This window comes from Malus sylvestris, chromosome 6, assembly GCF_916048215.2.
Source record: "Malus sylvestris chromosome 6, drMalSylv7.2, whole genome shotgun sequence".
Taxonomy (NCBI): domain Eukaryota; kingdom Viridiplantae; phylum Streptophyta; class Magnoliopsida; order Rosales; family Rosaceae; genus Malus; species Malus sylvestris.
Window position 1 is genome coordinate 28,920,287 of NC_062265.1, and position 20,105 is coordinate 28,940,391.

The following is a 20,105-nucleotide window of genomic DNA, read 5'->3' on the forward strand; positions in this document are numbered from 1 at the left end:
GAGCCCTTATTCTATAAAAGGGATTCCCTCACCATCATTAGAGAGCATCAACTTTAGCCCATCATTCATGTATTGAGGAGCGAGCCCTTATTCTATAAAAGGGATTCCCTCACCTTCGACGCCACAAGCCGAGCCAACCAAGGCAACATAAGCCACGAGCCGAGCAGCCTCGCAGCATGTGCTACTTCTAGTTGAGCATCATTTCAGATTGAGCACCGCCTCATATCAAGCATCAGTTCAAGACAACATCTAGTTACTTCGGCTCACACATGGACTGAATTGCAAGTCTCCGGCCAAAAGACTCTCTTGACTAAAGACTTCTGGGACTACTGTTTATACCATATTTAGGGCCTCTGTATTTAGATCTCGTACAAATACACAGGGGACTTAAATGTAATTATGTAATAAAGGAATGGGCAAATATGTAATAAGTGAGAAGCCCTTATTCTATAAAAGGACTCATCACCCTCACAATAGGGCGAGGCCATTTCTTAAGCCTTCTCACCCTTCTCACATCCCCTCTCATATTCAGAGGTTCTCTCCCTCACCTCTCAGATAAATACAAATATCAGTGTGGACGTAGCCCAAACCTTGGGGTGAACCACGATACATCTTGTGTTACATACATTTCATGCAGATTCACGGTCGGATTTACGTTGTTCCAAGACCTCCGGTTTTGTGCATCAACACATGTATTTGACACATTTTATTATTATAAGATATGTACAAATAATAGGTAAATTAACTTCGAATCAAATAACCTTGCTTTTATTTTGTAAGTAAATTAATTTTGAATCAAATAGCATTCTTTTGTTATGTAGGTATTTTATTTTGTATTTATCAATATCATATATATATATATATATATATATATATATATGTATATATTTGACACATTTTATTATGTAGGTAAATTATTTTGGTTGTATTTTGCATATATTAGGTTTGTTATTATGTAGGTAAATTATTTTTCATGTATTTTACATATCTTGGGTAAATTATTTTTTTTAAAGCAATCTAACATTTTAAAATTTTAATAGTAGGTGCACTATTTGAATCAAATGATTTTATTTTTTGTAGGTCAATTATTTTACATGAATTTTACATATATATATATGTATATATGTGTATCTGAAATAATTTACCTACATTAATATGTAAAATATAATTTTATTGACTTAATTAAGCATGTATAATAACATATATTAGACATGTTTTATGTTATTATATATTAGGCAATGAGTTTATAACGTTAGTGGTTTTTTTTTTTGTAAAGTCATTAATTCTTCCTTACAATCTGCATGACATTAATTATGTACATCAAACATCCAAATATGGTTTATCAATAAATTTAAAAAAAATTCAAATAGGGGTGTTTTAGGCATTCGGAATTTTTAAATGTGTAAAGTCAAACGTAATTAATGAATTTGTTGATGTGGAATCTAGTCAATGTGTTTTATTCAAGTAAAAAACCTATGTCGGGTTTTATGTAGAGAAAATTAAGTTTTAAGGGCTAAAGTTATATTTTCAGTTTATTTAAATCTTTGGAGAAAAAAACTTTTGGGGTTTTAGGTGCTCAAAAATTGAAGTCCTATAGGATGTAACGGTTGTTTGTTCTTGACTATTGATGCACGTAGGTCTCACAATGCATCAACAGTTGAGATTCGCTTACGTGATTGCGCTTGAGCAATTGGATGTGCAAAATTTCAAAAAGTAAAATGAAATGAAGATGGTTCCACACATATATTTTGTTTATCACTCGATTCTTCTTTGATTTAATTATTAAAAATCGCTTTTGGTTCCAGATCAATTTCAAACAATCCCTTGGATCCAATCGCTAAGCCAATGGGCCAAATTACAACGATTGAACAATTATTGGACCCAAATGGCCCATAAATCCACTCCGATTTTCAGTTATCAAAGTTTCGGCCTCTCCGAAACGGCGGAAGGCAGTGAAATCGGGAAGACGAGAGCAGCTCTGGTTTGAGCAAAGCTCACAGTCAGAGTGAATGGAGAACGTAAACGAGAGTACAAGCGTTCGAGTTCTATGCCCTAAGCTCGTCCTTGACAAGAACGAACCGGGCCTCCAATGGCTGATTGGATCCCCATTTTTCCCGCCACACACCGTCGTCTCCACCGTCAGATGCATCCACACCGATTCCTCCTCTCCCGACTACCGCAGAGAATCAGGTACCGGAATTCTGTTTGTTTCGCGAGGAAATCGAAGAAATTGAATAAATTTAGTGCTTTCGGGCATTTGCAGTTCGAATTTTGATTAGTTTTCGTAATCTGAGCAGAAGAGCTTCGGACATTACTGTTGAAAGGATTCGAGGTGATCGGAGCATTGGTCGTTGCAAATTCCGGTGATGGAATGAGCGCCGCCGGCGAGGCAATTGCTGCGGCACGAAGGCTGCGGAAGCTGCTCCGCAGAGAAAATGGAAAAAAATTGGATAGTCGACAAGTAATTGGTGGTGTTGCGGATTGTAGTGGCGGCGACATTCAGTTTTTCGTGTCGAAATCCGAGAGCTTGACCAGCTTTGAAGCTGTGAATGTGTTGTATGATGGTCATCCTGAAAAGTATGTTTGGGAGAGGGGCTGTCTGCTCCGGTGTGAGCTTCCGTTTAAGCTGCCAATCTATTATCCAGTTAACAAGCCAAAGGGTAAGTTTTTCGGTTGGTGTTTTTTCGTAGAGTTGTGTAGTTTCATTTGGAAATTTGATTGAGCATTGGTGGTGGTTCAGGCTTGGTTGTTTGTTATGTTTGGTACTGTGATTTGGTTTGCTTGTGGATGAATGAGCTACTGACGGGAGCTTTTACTCGCTAAAATGAAAGCATAACGATTTCTGAAGCATTATATTGTGCGAGTCTAGATAGATTGCAGTGACTTTTTCGGGGTGGTGGAACGCTGGTGTGTGGTAGAAGGGTAGATTCATAGACTAACTATACTATAGTTGACCGCTTTAAAAACAAAGGCTTTGTGTAGTGTCTATTGACGAGAATGTAGCTGGATTTGTTCATAGTCACTTTTTTTTTCCCAAAGGCCTTCTCATTCATTTCTGATTTCATACTTGCAATTGGATAAAATTTAGCCGCGGTTTAACTCTGCCTTTTGGATGAAGAGATCCATGTGCTTTATTGCAAATTGATTTGAATGGTGTTCATTTCTTGTGTACTATTGTATTAGATTCAGAAAAGATGTTTCGGCATGCAACTGAAGCAGTTATTGCAAAATTCAAAGATCCAAAGGCTGCGTACTTGGTAGAAGCATTAAGCAAAACATCTGCCGAAGTACCCCAACCTGTCATCCTCCGCGGTGTAGATTTGGATTTTGACACAGATCTCTCAAATGTCAAACTTGCGGGAGAAAGCGCCCAAGATTCTGAGGCTGGTCTTTTGTCATGTTCCCACTTCTGTTTAGAAAGTAAAAAAGGTGCACCGGTATATTCTGTTGAGGTAGGACAAAGTGAAAGTGATTGATTGCTTATTTGAGATCTTGTAATTTTTCCCTTGGTAGTTTGTTTAAATCTTCTTTTAGCAATAACAGTAAATATTAGAATTCAGTTTTTGAATATCTTTCCTGCTTAGCATGCAGATAGAATCCAAGTAAGCATTCTGCTGAATAGTTCGGATAAGTCAGAAAAATCTACGGCACCCGTTGCAGAATATTTTCCAGGTATTGCTTGCACTCTTAATCATATGAGGTACAGATATACATTTTCAAATATGAAGCTTTCTAGTGGAGATTATATTTGTACTCAGTTTAATGGAATTTAAATTGTGTGGTTTCAGCTTTGGAAGAAGCCAAAGTTTTGGTGGTCGATTTTAAGCTAGAAGTGCTCTGCTATTCAGCCAAGGGTCTCCCACTGAAGCATGCAGTTTCAAAGTTATTGATCCCGGGGTTGATTGATCAGTTTAATTTAGTGGGAAATACAGTCCTACCCAACCTCTTAGCACAACATCCTCAGGTAAGGCAAACCATTTCTTGTATAATATCATATGGATCTCTCGTTCTTACTATCCATCTAAATACTAATTCAACCAGAAAATTCAGAAACACAAGATTAATTCTAGTACAAGCGAGTAATTTCTGTTCCACGCTCTCTTTCCATGTGCATGCTTTCTGCTACTGTAATTCATAAAGACATCATCTGGCAGAAGGCCAATTGTTGATTGTGAACCCTTAAAATTCACACTTTGGGTTTACCAAGTTCTTTTTACTAAGAAACTAGTTTCTTTTCTTCTTTATGTATGAAAAGGTCCAGTCTAATTGGCATTATCCTCATTCCACTGTGCAATTTTCTTTATTTGAAATTTACACTGTGCTTGTGCTCCCATATCATATAATTATGGACTAGCACATATGTGCACATGCTCGAAAACCTTAAGCTTTGTCTGGACATTCCGTAGCATCTGATGCCCGCTCACAGAAATATTGAATAAAAAGCTAGTACAGTGATTAATGATTATCAGAACAGCCAGATCAAACTTCAAGTAACTATTTTGTTTGTTGCATTTGCAGCTACATCCATATCACTTTAGCCCTCCTGGTGTTCTGCATCCGATCACTGTTGTCTATGAACTCAACTATGGGGAAACAGAAATGAAGCAAGGTACGCAGTGGCAAAGATCAAATTTTCTTCCAAACAATCTACTTTTGAAAGAGTACTAGTCTTAAAACAAAAAGGTTAAGATGCTGTTAAGTGGCTCGGGCTCCTCACAGAAAACTTAGAGATTGTTCTTTTTTATCATCAAAATAAACACTCACATCTCTTTTATGATTAAAAAGTTGCTTTTGCTTCAGTGTTTGTGAATGTGGTAAAGGTAGTATTATTTCTTAGATGGATAGATTTTTAGAGAGGAAGCTTATACAAGTTTCTTTTGTAATTTTCTCTTGGAATTAGTTTTCTTAATCTTGCCATTGCTTTCTGCAGTTGAAGTTAGAAAATCTTTACACTTAAGACTGGGTTTACCTTTTGATCGTCCTCTTCTAAGAATTGCCAACGCTCTCGATTTCTCTACATCGAGGGATGTTGTAAGGAGTGATGCAAAGTGGAAAGGTAAACCATTTTCCATTGAATAGGCAACGTCATCCCGTCTCCATAAAGAAACGTTTCCTTTTTCTTTGGTTTTTTTGTTGGTAATAACTATTTTGATACAATTCTATGGTAATTTCAGGTTCTAGTTTGCTCAAAGATGTACACGTTGGGATTCCAAGCAGTGGCGGTTGGTGTCTGCTCTTGTTTCTTTGTTTATTCCCTTTCCCTGCCTTCTATTAGCGGGATTTTGCTTGATAATCTTATGTCGTTATGCAGTTTCTGGGGGCAGTGTGTCTTTGGTGCAAGGCTCTTATGAATACTACCATTATCTACAAGATGCCTTTAATGATTCGGTAATGAGCGATCTCTATACCTAGTATTCGTAATATCTTGTCGAGAATATACATTAAGCTGCAGTTAGGTTGAATTTTCATTATGATTGAATTAAAGCCGTCTAATAGTTCATTTCCCGGAGTGCCCGTCTTGGCCTTCTATGAGTTTGAAATTCAGTTATGTCAACTGTTGTTTCATTTCCTTGCTAGGGTTGGGGTTGTGCTTATCGCTCTCTACAAACGATCATTTCATGGTTCAGACTCCAACACTACACATCCGTACAAGTTCCTTCTCATAGGTAAAAGATGTACCAAGCACAGGATTTGCTTTGCCTTGGTTAATTGTTTCGCTTTCTTTTCCAACACCTCATATCGGCATCATATAATTTCATCTGACTAGCCAAAGTAATATTAGGGAAATACAGCAGGCACTTGTAGAGATTGGTGATAAAGATCCTTCTTTCATCGGGTCACACGAATGGATTGGCGCCATCGAGTTGAGCTTTGTCCTGGACAAGCTATTGGGTGTAAGTACCATCAATGTGGTTTACTGAGAATTTCTCAAATAAAACGCACCGGAGTTTAACGAGATTAGTTTCTTGTATTGAACAGGTTAGTTGCAAAGTCATGAATGTCCGATCTGGTGCTGAGCTTCCCGAAAAATGTCGAGAGCTGGCCTTACACTTCGAGACTCAAGGAACACCTATTATGATTGGTTAGTTCTACTTCTTCCCCGTCCCGTAAACTTGACGCTTCTCTGGATTAAAGATGGTATGATATTTTGCAGAAACAATTGATGAAACACGAAATGATAACCTCTTATGATTCGATATATAAATGCAGGTGGTGGAGTTCTGGCATATACGCTATTGGGAGTTGATTACAACGAAGCAAGCGGAGATTGCGCGTTCCTAATACTCGATCCTCACTACACAGGCAGTGACGAACACAAGAAAATTGTAAATGGCGGATGGTGCGGGTGGAAAAAGGCTGTCGATAGCAAGGGAAAGAGTTTCTTTTTGCATGATAAGTTCTATAATCTTCTGCTTCCACAGAGGCCTAATATGGTTTGATCTATACAAAAATCATCATCGAATCTATACACCCTGTTATGAAATGTAGCATCACATTAAGCAGCAACAGGTATTTAATCTATACAAAACGATCATGTTTAAGCACTAATTTTGAAATTATGCTAATCATGTCTAAAATCTTCCTTGTTATGCAAGAAAAATACAATAGAAGTCAACAGCGATTTGACATCTAAATTCTAACCTATCAACAAGTGCAGATAATACAACGTTCCGCAGCAGCAAATCTCTTTCATCCTCTTCAATTCACACCGGTGGTGGTGGCGGCCGCAGCAGAAGCAGCCTGATCGTGGTGAGGAACTTCATCATACGCGCCAGTCTCCTCATTGTATGAGTACCAAACCCCAGATGCAGCAGAGCAAAAGAGTCCTGTGGATGGATCGTAATAGTACCCCAAACTGCTGCTGTAATAGTACCCCGAATTCTCATCAAACACATAATCATTCTGCCCTTCAGACGAACCGGCTCCTGCTCCGTTAGAATCCGAGGGTCTAGCAGCAGCATTAGCATCTTCTTCATCATCATCCTCACCAAACATATCATATCCATCTCCAGCAGATTCACCACCATTGTTATCATTCCCAACTGGCGCGGCCGGGATGCCTTCGAGTCTTGCCCTAGCTAAAGTCTCGTACCCTTGAGCCTCCCTTTCGAAAATCTCCTTCTTCTCATGATTCACATCGTACTCCCCGTGCTTGTCCATCAGCGTCACAGCGTCCTCAGTCAGCTGGTCGAAAACCCTCTTCGTCTCCGGTGACATCTTCACCTTCTTGTCCCCCTTCAACCTCCTCAGAGCCCGCAACACCGTTTCGCCTTCCTCGAGCACGTCGGCAATGCGCCTCTTAATCTTCCCAATATCTTCATCTTCCGGTGGCAAATCCGCCGCATCATCTTCGGTTTTCGGCTTGGGAACATGTAATTTCGTAACCCCAGCTTCAACACTATCAAGCCAAGCATCCTTCACGCGATTCCCCTCGGCATACTCCACGAAATTCCCCTCGGCATCGAAATACCCCTCTTTCCTCTCCTTCTCTAAGTTGAAAGGGTCCATCTGAATCCCGTCGTCCACGAAGTTGTCGTAATCCAATTCCTCGCCGTACGCGACTTCCGCGGCGGAGACATCGTCGCCGATCCCGTCGTCCCCGAACCGCCGCCGCTTCTCGCGCTCTTTGGCGGCGAAACGGGGGTCCGGAAACTCACCCCCGATCTCGTCGTCGTCGTCCTCGTCGGCTCTGCGTATCTTCACGGGTTCGTCTTCCCGTTTCGCCTTCTTCCCCTTGGGAAACTTAACCTTCCTTTCCGCCGTGGGTCTGTCGGAATCGGAATCGGAGTCGGAGAGCTCAGGGATGGGGCGCTTGCGATTGGATCGCGACGGAAGATCTGGTTCCATTGAAGAGATTGGAAGCAAATCGAATCAAGACGGAGGTTTTTGGGATGGTGTAATTACTGACCGATATTTGTGTGTTCTAGAACGTTGAGACGGTGGTAGAGTAGGGGTTTTGTGGAGATTTTCTTATTTTTTTATTTTTTTATTTGAGAACATCGATATTTTTGTATTAAAAAAATAAGAGTTCGATTAAGTCATATAATAGGCACATACGTAATATATTATTAATAAAAAAAGATAGAGGGATGTGACACATAATTACCGTTCATGTTTGGTGACACAAAAAAATCTATGGTTTTTGTGAGGAGGATTTCTTTTTACATGGTTTATGGAATAAAATTTTAATTTTTCTCTTCTAGTTTATTTGATTTTTTAAAATAAAATAATTTTTACTAATCATATAGGCAAATAAGGTTGGTAAGAAACAACAATATTTGGCTACTCAAAAATGAATAGGAACTCTTACTTAAAATTTCTCAAAATTGTTTGTTGTCAATTTATAAAACTTCGTTTTTATAATCAGAACCATTCATTTTATAAATCACTCTATAAAGATCGTCTTTGTAAAAAATCAATTAAAACTAAGGTCATTTAGTAATCAAACTGTTTAAAAACAAATGAACGGTATTGGTAAAAGCATTACGAATCATCTATGTATTTGCTACAATAAATTGACTAAATGACCTTATTTTTAATTTATTTTTTCAGAGATGATCTTTACAGTGTGATTCATAGTATGAATGATTATGATCATAAGCACAAAGCTCTAGGATTAAAACACTAAGAGTTTTGAATAGGAGTTCTTACTCATTTTTAAGTAACCAAGCATTGTTCTGTAAAAAATTTGAGTGAAGGATAACCGTTAATGTTTTCGTTGACAGAAACTTGACGGAAATGGTCGGTCACGGAAAGAGAAACATATGAAGGGATGGGGGCTTCCGGTTACAGTTCTCAAATAAATTTCATCGTTTAATTCAATTTGTTAAAACTTGGTTAGAATTTTTACTCAAAAATAATGGTTATTAGCACTTCAAATAAAGTACTTTTTATTTTTTCAACAAACAAGGTACGTTTTTGGGTGGAACAAAATTTTAAAATGTGGTTCAAATCCGCTTTTCGTAAAAATCGAACTTAAGATCAGGAATACCACTAGACCATAGTACGGTAAAATTGAAAATTTTGGGTAAAAATAGGGGTGATGAGTGTCCTAATTACACTATTTGGTGTAAATAAATTCCTAAATTCTTTAAAGCCCACACATCATGCAAATTTGGGATTTTGACTTTTAAAGCCCAAATTACACGTCAACCCATACTCCTTCTGAGATTGCCCCAAACCGCAAAACGCACCGTCTAATCCCTCGTTTCCCAGGAGATAGTGCTGTTGCTAGTAGCAAAAGCTAGCAGCAGCTTATCCAAAAGGCGCCAAACCATGGCTCTCATCCGCCACCAACTCTCTCCTCCTCCGTCACTTCCCTCCTCCCGCAGCCACCCTCCACCAAACCACCACTTCCCAAAACCCTGCCTCTTCGTATTCTCCAAAAACCTCAGACTCTTCTCTCTCTACTCAGCTCCGCCCACTCCCTCCTCTCTCTCCTCCGCCCCCATTTTCCTCCCCTTTCTTCAAAACCAAGAGGAAGAAGACGAAGACGAAACTGAAGAAGAAACAGAAGAGCCACCAGCACTCGAAGAAGATGAAGAAGAGGAGGAGGACCCAGATGACCCAATTCTCAGATTCTTCAAGTCCCGCACTTCAACCCAAGACCCTGAGCGCGAAGGCAAGTTCTCTCTCCAAAAGAACCGCCGCTCCGCTTGGCGTTTGGCTGACGGTACCCACCTCGCAGACGAATCGGAACCCGAAATCGGCGTCAAAAAACTGCTCGGAGAACAGAAACAAGTTGGTCCAATCAAATTTGGTTCAAATGCATCGCCTGAGGGAATTGTCCAAGAGATTCTGCAAAAGGCAAGGACTTTGCCGCAGAATTTGACGTTGGGAGAGGCTTTGGGGGGTTTCGAAGGAAGGGTTGGGGAGAAAGAGTGTGTGAAAATATTGGAGGTGATGGGTGAGGAGGGGTTATTGGTGGGTTGCTTGTATTTCTTTGAGTGGATGGGTTTGCAGGAGCCGTCTCTCGTTACGCCTCGGGCGTGTTCGGTTTTGTTTCCGATGCTGGGGAGAGCTGGAATGGGGGATAAGTTGATGATTTTGTTTAGGAATTTACCGGCCAAGAAGGAGTTCTGGGATGTTCATGTGTATAATGCTGCAATTTCGGGCTTAATGTGCTCCAAGAGGTATGAAATGCTTTGATAATTGTGTTTTATTTTGCCGTTTGGAAGTTTAGATTTCGCTTTTCGGTCAATTTGTAGTGATATTAGTAATTGTAGTCTGACTATGAGAAGAACGGACCATTGATATATCATCGAAAATGTACTGATCTCACAATGTACCAACATATTGTAGAAGCATTTTTGACAATATCGATGCACATAGAACTTTTGTTGGTAGTTGTCTGAGTAGGGTGTTATATGATGAGTTACTGGAAGTTTGAATTGTTGGGATTTTATGCATGTTTCAGTGGACCCGAGGCAATGCCTTCGTGCTACTTGCATTATGTTCTTAATCCAAGTTGTTTGATTATTAGTTGAAAGAACAAAAATTTTGGGAAAGTTGTTGTTGATGCTTGCAAAAGATAAAGTAACTTGCTAGAATTCATTTGATAATATTTACTGACTTTTTTTCAGGTACGATGACGCTTGGAAGGTGTATGTGACTATGGAAGCAAATAATACCCTTCCGGATCATGTGACATGTTCAATCATGATTACTGTCATGAGAAAAGTTGGACGTAGTGCAAAAGATTCATGGCAGTTCTTCGAGAGAATGAACAGGAAAGGTGTCAGATGGAGTCAAGAAGTTTTAGGTGCTCTTATAAAATCATTCTGTGATGAGGGGTTGAAGAGAGAAGCCCTTATCATTCAAGTAGAAATGGAGAAGAAAGGGGTCTCATCAAACGCCATTGTGTATAACACTTTAATGGATGCCTTCTGTAATTCAAACCAAGTTGAAGAAGCTGAAGGTCTCTTTGCCGAGATGAAATCAAAAGGGATTAAACCAACAGCTGCCACCTTCAATGTTCTAATGAGTGCATACAGCAGAAAAATGGAGCCGGAGATTGTTGAGAAGCTGCTGGTCGAAATGCAGGATATGGGACTAAAGCCAAATGTCAAATCCTATACTTGTCTTATCAGTGCATATGGGAGGCAGAAGAAGATGAGTGATATGGCTGCGGATGCTTTTTTGAGGATGAAGAAGGTTGGTATTCGTCCAACATCACATTCTTATACAGCTCTTATTCACGCGTTTTCAGTCAGCGGCTGGCATGAGAAGGCTTACATTGCATTCGAAAACATGCAAAAAGAAGGACTAAAGCCCTCCATAGAAACCTATACTGCTATACTGGATGCATTTAGGCGTGCTGGTGACGCGCAGATGTTGATGAAAATTTGGAAACTGATGATCAAAGAGAAGATTGTGGGGACTAAGGTGACATACAACACTCTTCTCGATGGATTTGCCAAACAAGGGCACTATGTGGAAGCAAGAGATGTGATTTCCGAATTTGGTAATGTAGGCTTGCAGCCAACTGTGATGACATATAATATGCTGATGAATGCGTATGCACGGGGAGGGCAACACTCAAAGTTGCCACAGCTGTTGAAAGAGATGGCAGCTCTCAAGTTAAAACCTGATTCTGTAACTTACTCGACCATGATTTATGCCTATGTTCGTGTTCGTGATTTCAGACGAGCATTTTTCTACCACAAGCAAATGGTAAAAAATGGACAAGTGCCAGATGCCAGGTCTTATGAGAAGCTTAGGTCAATTTTGGATGTGAAGGCTGCACGGAAGAACAAAAAGGACAAGAGTGCTATACTTGGTATAATTAATAGCAAAATGGGTTTGTTGAAAGTTAAAAAGAAGGGAAAGAAAGATGAGTTCTGGAAGAACAAGAACAAGCGTTATGTCAGAACCGATAACTCAGAGTGATATCAATCTTCAGCTTATCACTTTCTGCATTTCTTTCAAAACTTTCAGAAAGGTTATGAGATAGTAGTTGTTTCGTGTCTGGACTGCCTAAGTTGGAAATTTGAAAAAAGCACCTCCACACCGAAGTTGTTAGGGTGAAATTCTCTACAAGATCTGCGTGATCCTTCACGAAACAAGAAGATTGGCTGCAGCTGATGCAGGCCAGTCTCCGTTGATACAACTAGGTAAGCATATCTGTTCATATGTCGATGTAAGGGAAAAAGTTCTTTTGCTTCCCCAGTCCCCTGTACTAGTCTACAATCTATTTGTACTGAGAAAATGTTGTTATTTGAGCATACATCTCATTCAGCTCTCATGGATTTCTTGTTCTTGTATTATCCTGTAGTTATGAGCCTCTTTGCTTTTGCATGTTTTAGAACTTCGGCTGCAAGGCTCAGGAGTGAGCTGACTGAAAACCGTTGAGGAATAGTCGGCTTACAGATTTGTTGTTCTTCCTAGTGCACAAGTTCCGGATGGTTTCCCTTCCCAGGTCCACTTCTTTGCTCGGGTTGGCTGTTGAAGCCGGAGGCCTTTTCAGTCTTCAAGAGGATAATATCCAAACTCTATCCACAGAGTCGGCATTTGTTCCAAAATCCAGTTGCAATATCTTTTTGTATGCCTTGATGCTGAAGAATCATCACCTAATATGGGTCACCATTGGGTGGGGCCCGGCCAGAGTTCAAACCCAACGAACTGGGCTGACCGGCCCTAAGAGCAACTTTACTCTTAGAGCGATAATTGCTCGGGCTATTGGACAATTGGCGATTATTGTCTTAGTGAACAGTAATCATCCGAGGGTAGCTCTACTCTGCAAATGAATTGCTCGGGCAATTGACTTTAAAAATTTATTTTTTTCATTAATAATAAAATATTATATTTAATTTCGAATTTTCTTAATTTTCTTTTTTGTTTTTCCATTTGTCTGTGTTTTTTAAATCATTTTTTAATGTTTTTGAAATGAATGATACAGACCCTTGGATTACAATTTTTGGCAATCCAAAATCCCAGGTTGTGCCACGTGGGATGAACCTTTTTTATGATTTTTTATTTTTTCTGAATTTAAAAAAGCAGATCAATATGGACCGTCGGATCTAAGAAATCCAACGACCCACATTGGAACAGAAACTGAGTGCGCCTGAGCGCAGGTCCCACTAACACTTTTTGGTTAGCTCACTTTCCCCACTTGCGCGTGAAGACCACGCACCTGACGTAAAAAAAATTATAACGTGGCTGACAATAGGCTGACTTTACCTGACGTCAGATTGCTTCAAGCAAGGCTTCATGCCAATCTCGCTCGACTGCTTGATCTGTGGGAGATGGGCCCACTTAATAGATGAGGCAATTGGATTAGGCTGGAGTAGATTTTGGAAGGGTTGTAGGATTCAATCACTCAATAGGTGGGGGCAATTTGTAGGGGTGGAGTTGCTCTAAATTAACAGCCCATGACCCACTTTGGCCATGGATTGCGAGCCAAGTGATGACCCTTTATTGGACCATGACAAGCTGCACCAAAAGAACTCATGAGTCAGCCAATCAAACTACATAAGTAGATGCAGCATCACTTAGCAAAAAAGGTAGATGCAAAGTTGGTTGCTAATGCACAATGTAGATGCATAATTGTGCATAACCAATTTACAAATGGAGAGTAGAACCATAATTAATTTACAAAGAGCAGCATCAGTTCAAAGTACAGCATCAATTCAAAGTGCAACATCAATTCAAAGTGCAGCATCGAAGCTAGACGGTTAATGCTTTTGCTCACAAAATTTAAATGCATATTCATTTTCTTTTTCAGATGTTTAAGAATCAATTAACAAACAGAATGTAGAATCAGAATTAATTTACAAAGTGCAGCATTTGTACAACGTAGATGCATAATTATGCAAAACCAATTTACAAACAGAAAGTAAAACCAAAATTAATTAACAAAGTGCAACATTAGTTCAAAGTGTAGCATCAGTTCAAAGTGTAGCATCGAAGATAGATGGTTAATGTTTTTACTCACAAAATTTAGACACATATTCATTTTCTTATTCAGATGTTTGACAAACAGTATACATATAAACTAAAAAAGCCTGAAACATCTAAAACACTGAAATTGGTTTTTCACGAACTGGAACATTGAATTTTTTGGTAAAATCAAGTGCAAAAAACACTTGATAATGCATGCATTTTTTTACAGTTTTCTTTTGCAAAATCAAGTGCAAAAACACTTGATAATGCATTCGTTTGTTACAGAGTTTGAATTATAATCATTCAAAAAGACGATTTTGAGTAGTAGGAAAACCTTTGAAACACTGATCTTTCTGGAAATCCGGCTAAACTTTGTGAATCACTGAAAATCCAGCTTAAAAGTTTATGAAACTATGGAGATTTTAGGGTTTTTTGTCTGGGAATGTATCTTTTGTGTGAGAGGAAATTTGAAATGATAGGTTTAGGGAAGAGGAACGCGGGTATTGAATGGAAAATGGGAAGAAACTGGTTGGTTTTAATGATTTTTGTCATGTAGTGGCTAACGTGGCCATTTATTAACGGTTATAGTTGATTCGTTTCTTTTTGGGTTTGGCTTGGTTTTTTGTTATTGGGTTTTTTGTCCTCTTTGTAATGTTTTAAAAGGTGTGAAGTTGTGTGAAATATGATATATATTTGTGTCTCTACAAGTAAAGCTCCCATTTTTTTTTCCATTTTTCTGTGTTTTTTTAATAATTTTTTAATGTTATTCAAATGAATGATATAGACCGTTGGATTATAATTTTTTGCAATCCAACATCATAGGTTGTGCCAAGTGGGATGAACCTTTTTCAATTTTTTTTTTCAAATTTAAAAAAAGCAGATCAATATGGACCGTTAGATATAAGAAATCCAACAACCCACGTTGGAACAAAAACTGAGTGCACCTGAGTGTAGGTCCTACTGAAACTTTTTGGTCAACTCACTCTCCCCACTTGCACGTGAAGACCACGCACTTGACATAAAAAAATATATAACGTGGCTGACAATAGGCTAACTTTACCTGACGTTAGATCGCTTCAAGCAAGGCTTCATGCCAAATCTCACTCGATTGCTTGATCCATGAGAGATGGGCCCACTCAATAGATTGGGCAATTAGCTTGGCTTGGAGCAGATTTTGGAAGGGTTGTAGGATTCAATCACTCAATTGGTGGGACAATCTGTAGGGATGGAGTTGCTCTAAATTAACAGCCCATGACCCATTTTGGCCATGGATTGTGAGCCAAGTGATGACCCTCTATGGGACCATGACAAGCTACACCAAAAGAACTCATGAGTCATCCAATCAAACTACAGAAAGCAGAAACGTCCTCCAACAAACTAGTGACAACTTTCACTAGATACAAGGAATTGTTTTAAATGATCAGGCTTACCTTCGACAAAGTGGCAACTACCAATACGGTGCAAAGTGCTCAGCTGAAGCTACATGTGTTAAGTGTGTGCTAGCAAAGTGATAGCCACCAGCACAGTGCGAAGTGCTCTATTGAAGCAGCTTGTGTGAAGTGCTGCCAAAATTTGCTTACTAAAACGTGTTAGATTGCCTAATTTGTGTAAAGTTTCTCAAGTTTCCACTCTTTTTCTCGTCCTCCACATTTATGTTCGTTCATGCTCTGGATTTAACAAATCAAAAAGAGAATCAAAAGACGAAAATAGTATGCAAAATCATCTCCAAAAATAACTATTCTATCAATGTCGAGTTAAAGACCTAACCATTCCAAAAGTTCACAGTAATTGACTCCTAAATGGTTAAAGACTTTGTACGAGTAAGTGGTTTAACTATTTACTTAAACACAAAACAAAATTTAATGCGTCAGATTAAGACAATTTTTTCATAAAACAAATTCCTTGGGAACAAAGATAAACCTCATTAGGACAAAACGACAAAAAACAGGGCAGAAGCGTAAATTCCGCGCGATATCCCAAACCGAAACCCTAAACCGGGTTAGACCGGAGTCGGGTGGAAGCAAAAGATAGGGCCAAAACAGTTCATGCTGGCTTTAGCGGGAAGGCCACGTGGACCGCCCTATTGCATATAACCCAAAACCCTCCCCCCCAACAGTGATGACGTGTCCTCGAAACCGTAGCCTCCCTATAAAACCCTCCGCTTCCCTACACTTTCAATCTCATCCATTTCCTCTCTCTCTCCTCACTTTCTCTCTCTACAAATCTCTAACCGATTGAGTCTCCGACACTCACTCACAGATTCGGATCCACCTCCGCCGCTTTCTGATAAACCCGGACCAACCCCGACCCGCCGATCCATCAGATTGTCGTCGTTTCGTTTCCGGTCTAGCACTTCTCTCCCGCCGTTTCGGGCTTTTCGGCTCTTCCAGTGGGACTCCGGAGCTCTGAGATTTGGATATCCGATTGCTTCTCCTGTTCTTGGCTCGAGATCCGGGCCAAGCACAGAAGAAATAGATTTGCCGCCCTTCCGACTTCGTATACGTACAGGTTATTTTCGAATTTTTTGTTTGCGGGAAGAAACTGATTCGCCGCTCTTCCGACTTCGTATGCATACAGCATCACTGAGTGGATTGTTTTATTGCTGTGTACGTCGGTGGTGTTTGGATGCTGAGAAAATACGGGAAAAGGAAAGGAAGATGATGCATTTGGTGTTTGGTTTTCGCATTGTTTGGGGCTCGGAAAAGTGAAATCTGTGCTTTACCGTGTCTGATGCTGCATTTTTCTTGTGTATTTCTTCAATTTGCTTCCCTTTTTTTGTAGGCAAACAGTGTTTAGCTATAATTTTTATGTGTAGTTAATGCTTGCTTAATCCGTTTTCAATATTTGATTTGTTAAATATTTGCTTAGGTAAATTCGTTTCTGATATTTGATTAGTTTAATATTGCTTAGGTAAATGAAAATCCTTTCCTGTAGGTGAATTTGTTTTCACTTGGGTTTTCGGTTTTAGTTAATGGAAGAACAGTGGAAGCTAGAGTGATCAATTTGAAAGTAATTCCGAAGATCGAATAATCTGCATTTTTACTAAATATTAATATTCATGTAGGACTTTTGGCTGGGTAAATGGCCTCGAGTGAGGGATTTCTGACGAATGAGCAGAGGGAGATGTTAAAAATTGCCAGCCAGAATGTGGAGGTTTTGTCGTCATCACCGAAATCCCCTACATCTTTTCTGTCTGAACACCATGTAAAAGCCCCTGCTGGTGGGAAGGCACCAACAGCTGGGATAGCTGCGAGGCATGTACGCCGGTCACACTCAGGGAAGTTCGTGCGAGTAAAGAAGGGTAAGTCCCCATCCGGCACTTTGTGATTTGGTTTGATTTTGTTTCAGCTTACCACTACGTAATGATGTTTATGGTTTTATTAATATCTCTAGTTGTCCAGTCGCCCCTTTGCTTCGTTATCTCTGCGACTCTTGTTATATTATTGTCGGCCTTATAAGAATTTGTATGCATATATCAATTGAATTTTTAACCTTTTAAGTAAATTATTGCTACTCTGGTTTTACACGAACCAGGACTTTACCTTCTATAACGGTGTACATCTCATGCATATTATCAGCGAGATTGCTGTAGTAGCTGAAGTCATGAACCATGATGGTGCAGTGAAACTTAGTTACACTATGCAAAAATATGCATCTCGTGCATGATTTTGAATTGTTGTTCTTCTATTAAGCTACTACGTGTGTAGCTTAACTTAGCTGTTGATAGGGTTTGATTGAAGTGAGTAAAATTCGTGACTGATTAATTCAAACCAAGGTAGTACTTAGATTTGGTCAGTTTTAAAATTCTTTTCTTTATAGCTCTGTGAGTTTTAACTTTTGATTTGATGTTGTTCGGTTGTGCTGAATCGATGATATTGTAGGTGGTTATTAAAATTAGCTATTTCTGGTATTTTGTTGGTGGGACTGATTTCTCGTCTTTGTCTTATGGCAACAGAGGGAGGTGGTGGAAAGGGCACGTGGGGAAAACTTCTTGACACTGATGGCGAAGCCACTCTTGATCGCAATGACCCTAACTATGACAGTGGCGAGGTAATAAATTTTCGAGTTTAGTGTATATATGTGTCCTATATTTATTACTCTCTGTGTCTGATAAGGTAGATTGAAAATTCTGATTTCTAATCTAAGTACTCTGGTTTCATCAGGAACCATATCAACTTGTTGAGTCAACTGTCACAGATCCCTTGGATGAATACAAGAAAGCTGTCGTTTCCATCATCGAGGAATACTTCAGCACTGGTGATGTGGCAGTGGCTGCATCTGACCTCAAAGAACTAGGCTCAAGTCAATATCATTCTTACTTCATTAAGCGACTTGTTTCCATTGCCTTGGATAGGCATGATAAGGAGAAAGAAATGGCTTCGGTTTTGCTTTCATCTTTGTATGCTGATGTCATTAGTCCTCCCCAGATTAAAGATGGATTTTTCATCCTTCTTGAATCTGCTGATGACCTCGCAGTGGACATACCGGATGCAGTAGACATCCTCGCTTTGTTTCTTGCTCGTGCAGTGGTTGATGACATCCTTCCCCCAGCCTTCTGCACCAGGGCAAAGAAGGCACTCCCAGAATCTTCAAAGGGCGTTCAAGTAATCCAGACTGCTGAGAAGAGCTATCTTTCAGCTCCACACCATGCAGAACTTGTGGAAAGGAGGTGGGGTGGTAGCACCCACATTACTGTTGAAGAGGTGAAGAAAAAAATTGCTGGTCTACTGAGGGAATACGTGGAAAGTGGAGACACTTCTGAGGCTTGTAGGTGCATAAGGGAGTTAGGTGTTCCATTCTTTCATCATGAGGTTGTGAAGAGGGCTTTGGTTCTTGCCATGGAGATTCAAACAGCTGAACCGCTAGTAATTAAGCTGTTAAAGGAAGCAGCTGAAGAAGGCCTGATTAGTTCTAGTCAAATGGTAAAGGGCTTTTCTCGATTGGTAGAGAGCCTTGACGACCTTGCTCTTGACATTCCGTCAGCAGTCAGCTTGTTCCAGTCCCTGGTACTCGAGGCGACAAATGGAGGTTGGCTTGATGCTTCCTTTTTGAAATCATCGAATGAAGATGGTGATGCACAAGTTGAAGATGAAAAAGTGAGGCGGTACAAGAAAGAGATTGTGCCCATAATCCATGAATATTTTCTCTCAGATGATATCCCAGAACTGATCCGGAGCCTTGAAGATCTTGGGGTACCTCAATATAATCCACTATTCTTGAAGAAGCTGATCACCCTTGCAATGGATCGCAAGAACCGTGAAAAGGAAATGGCATCTGTTTTGCTTTCTGCCCTTCACATTGAGATCTTTTCAACCGAGGACATAGTTAATGGCTTTGTCTTGCTTCTGGAATCTGCAGAGGATACAGAATTGGACATTTTGGATGCTTCGAACGAGCTTGCTCTTTTCCTGGCAAGGGCTGTAATTGATGATGTTTTAGCTCCTCTGAATTTGGAAGAAATTGGCAGCAAGTTGCCACCAAATAGCAGTGGAAGTGAGACTGTTCGATCAGCTCAGTCTCTGACTTCTGCTCGTCATGCTGGCGAGAGGCTCCTGAGATGTTGGGGAGGCGGGACTGGCTGGGCTGTGGAGGATGCGAAGGACAAGATAGCAAAGCTGCTAGAGGAGTTTGAGAGTGGGGGCGTTCTGAGCGAAGCCTGCCAGTGCATTCGGGATCTAGGGATGCCCTTCTTCAACCATGAGGTGGTGAAGAAGGCACTGGTCATGGCCATGGAAAAGAAGAACGACAGAATGCTAGACCTGCTTCAGGAGTGCTTCAGTGAAGGACTGATCACAATCAACCAGATGACTAAAGGCTTCACCCGAGTCAAGGATGGGCTAGATGATCTGGCTCTTGACATTCCAAACGCGAGAGAGAAGTTCAGCTTCTACGTGGATCAGGCGCAGGAGAAGGGGTGGCTCCTCCCTGCCTTCGGATCACCTGCTGCGGATGGCTCGCACTAACCCAACCCAGGCTCTGCAGCTTCTTGAGAAGGAACACATGTTTTTTGGTTGCTTCTCTCTCATGTAATGTTGTTGGCCATGAGCTCTCTCTCTCCCCCTCTCCCTCTCTCTCTCTCTCTCCCTCTCTGTACTGTTTAAATTCGTGTTTTTTCTGCAACTCTTTTGAAAGGCGGATGTGGGTATTGGGATGATATTTAGATTTGTTCTCAGATGTTTATTTTGTGTTATTAATGGTTAATTTAGTCGAGGAGATTATAGCGA

General features: G+C 40.1%; 4 protein-coding genes across 7 annotated transcripts; 3 read left to right on the forward strand and 1 right to left on the reverse strand.

The window, feature by feature from the left end:
- Positions 1-1,911: 1,911 nt before the first annotated feature.
- LOC126627404 (probable Ufm1-specific protease) lies at positions 1,912-6,549 on the forward strand. Its single transcript, XM_050296934.1, has 13 exons — positions 1,912-2,190; positions 2,298-2,660; positions 3,184-3,452; positions 3,585-3,672; positions 3,789-3,964; positions 4,519-4,609; positions 4,931-5,056; positions 5,175-5,222; positions 5,312-5,388; positions 5,578-5,666; positions 5,783-5,894; positions 5,980-6,082; positions 6,211-6,549. Exons 1-13 carry the CDS (start codon positions 2,010-2,012, stop codon positions 6,438-6,440), a joined length of 1,953 nt encoding a protein of 650 aa, XP_050152891.1. The 5' UTR covers positions 1,912-2,009; the 3' UTR covers positions 6,441-6,549.
- On the reverse strand, positions 6,477-7,943 carry LOC126627409 (uncharacterized). Its single transcript, XM_050296939.1, has one exon. The coding sequence runs from the start codon at positions 7,846-7,848 to the stop codon at positions 6,700-6,702; it is 1,149 nt and encodes a 382-aa protein (XP_050152896.1). The 5' UTR covers positions 7,849-7,943; the 3' UTR covers positions 6,477-6,699.
- A 1,239-nt stretch (positions 7,944-9,182) lies between these two features.
- LOC126627397 (pentatricopeptide repeat-containing protein At5g50280, chloroplastic) lies at positions 9,183-12,816 on the forward strand. 3 transcript variants are annotated; one of them, XR_007624993.1, is made up of 3 exons: positions 9,183-10,133; positions 10,584-12,113; positions 12,275-12,816. XR_007624993.1 is itself a non-coding variant. In XM_050296876.1 (2 exons), exons 1-2 carry the CDS (start codon positions 9,277-9,279, stop codon positions 11,887-11,889), a joined length of 2,163 nt encoding a protein of 720 aa, XP_050152833.1. In that variant the 5' UTR covers positions 9,183-9,276; the 3' UTR covers positions 11,890-12,248. The 3 variants fall into 3 exon arrangements, 1 of the variants encoding a protein (XP_050152833.1); XR_007624992.1 differs by having other exon boundaries at positions 12,306-12,816; XM_050296876.1 differs by lacking the exon at positions 12,275-12,816 and having other exon boundaries at positions 10,584-12,248.
- A 3,233-nt stretch (positions 12,817-16,049) lies between these two features.
- LOC126627399 (MA3 DOMAIN-CONTAINING TRANSLATION REGULATORY FACTOR 1-like) lies at positions 16,050-20,105 on the forward strand. 2 transcript variants are annotated; one of them, XM_050296877.1, is made up of 4 exons: positions 16,050-16,389; positions 16,946-17,182; positions 17,837-17,931; positions 18,045-20,105. In XM_050296877.1, the coding sequence occupies exons 2-4, from the start codon at positions 16,963-16,965 to the stop codon at positions 19,842-19,844; spliced, it is 2,115 nt and encodes a 704-aa protein (XP_050152834.1). In that variant the 5' UTR covers positions 16,050-16,389; positions 16,946-16,962; the 3' UTR covers positions 19,845-20,105. The 2 variants fall into 2 exon arrangements, with proteins under 2 accessions (XP_050152834.1, XP_050152835.1); XM_050296878.1 differs by lacking the exon at positions 16,050-16,389 and adding an exon at positions 16,396-16,629.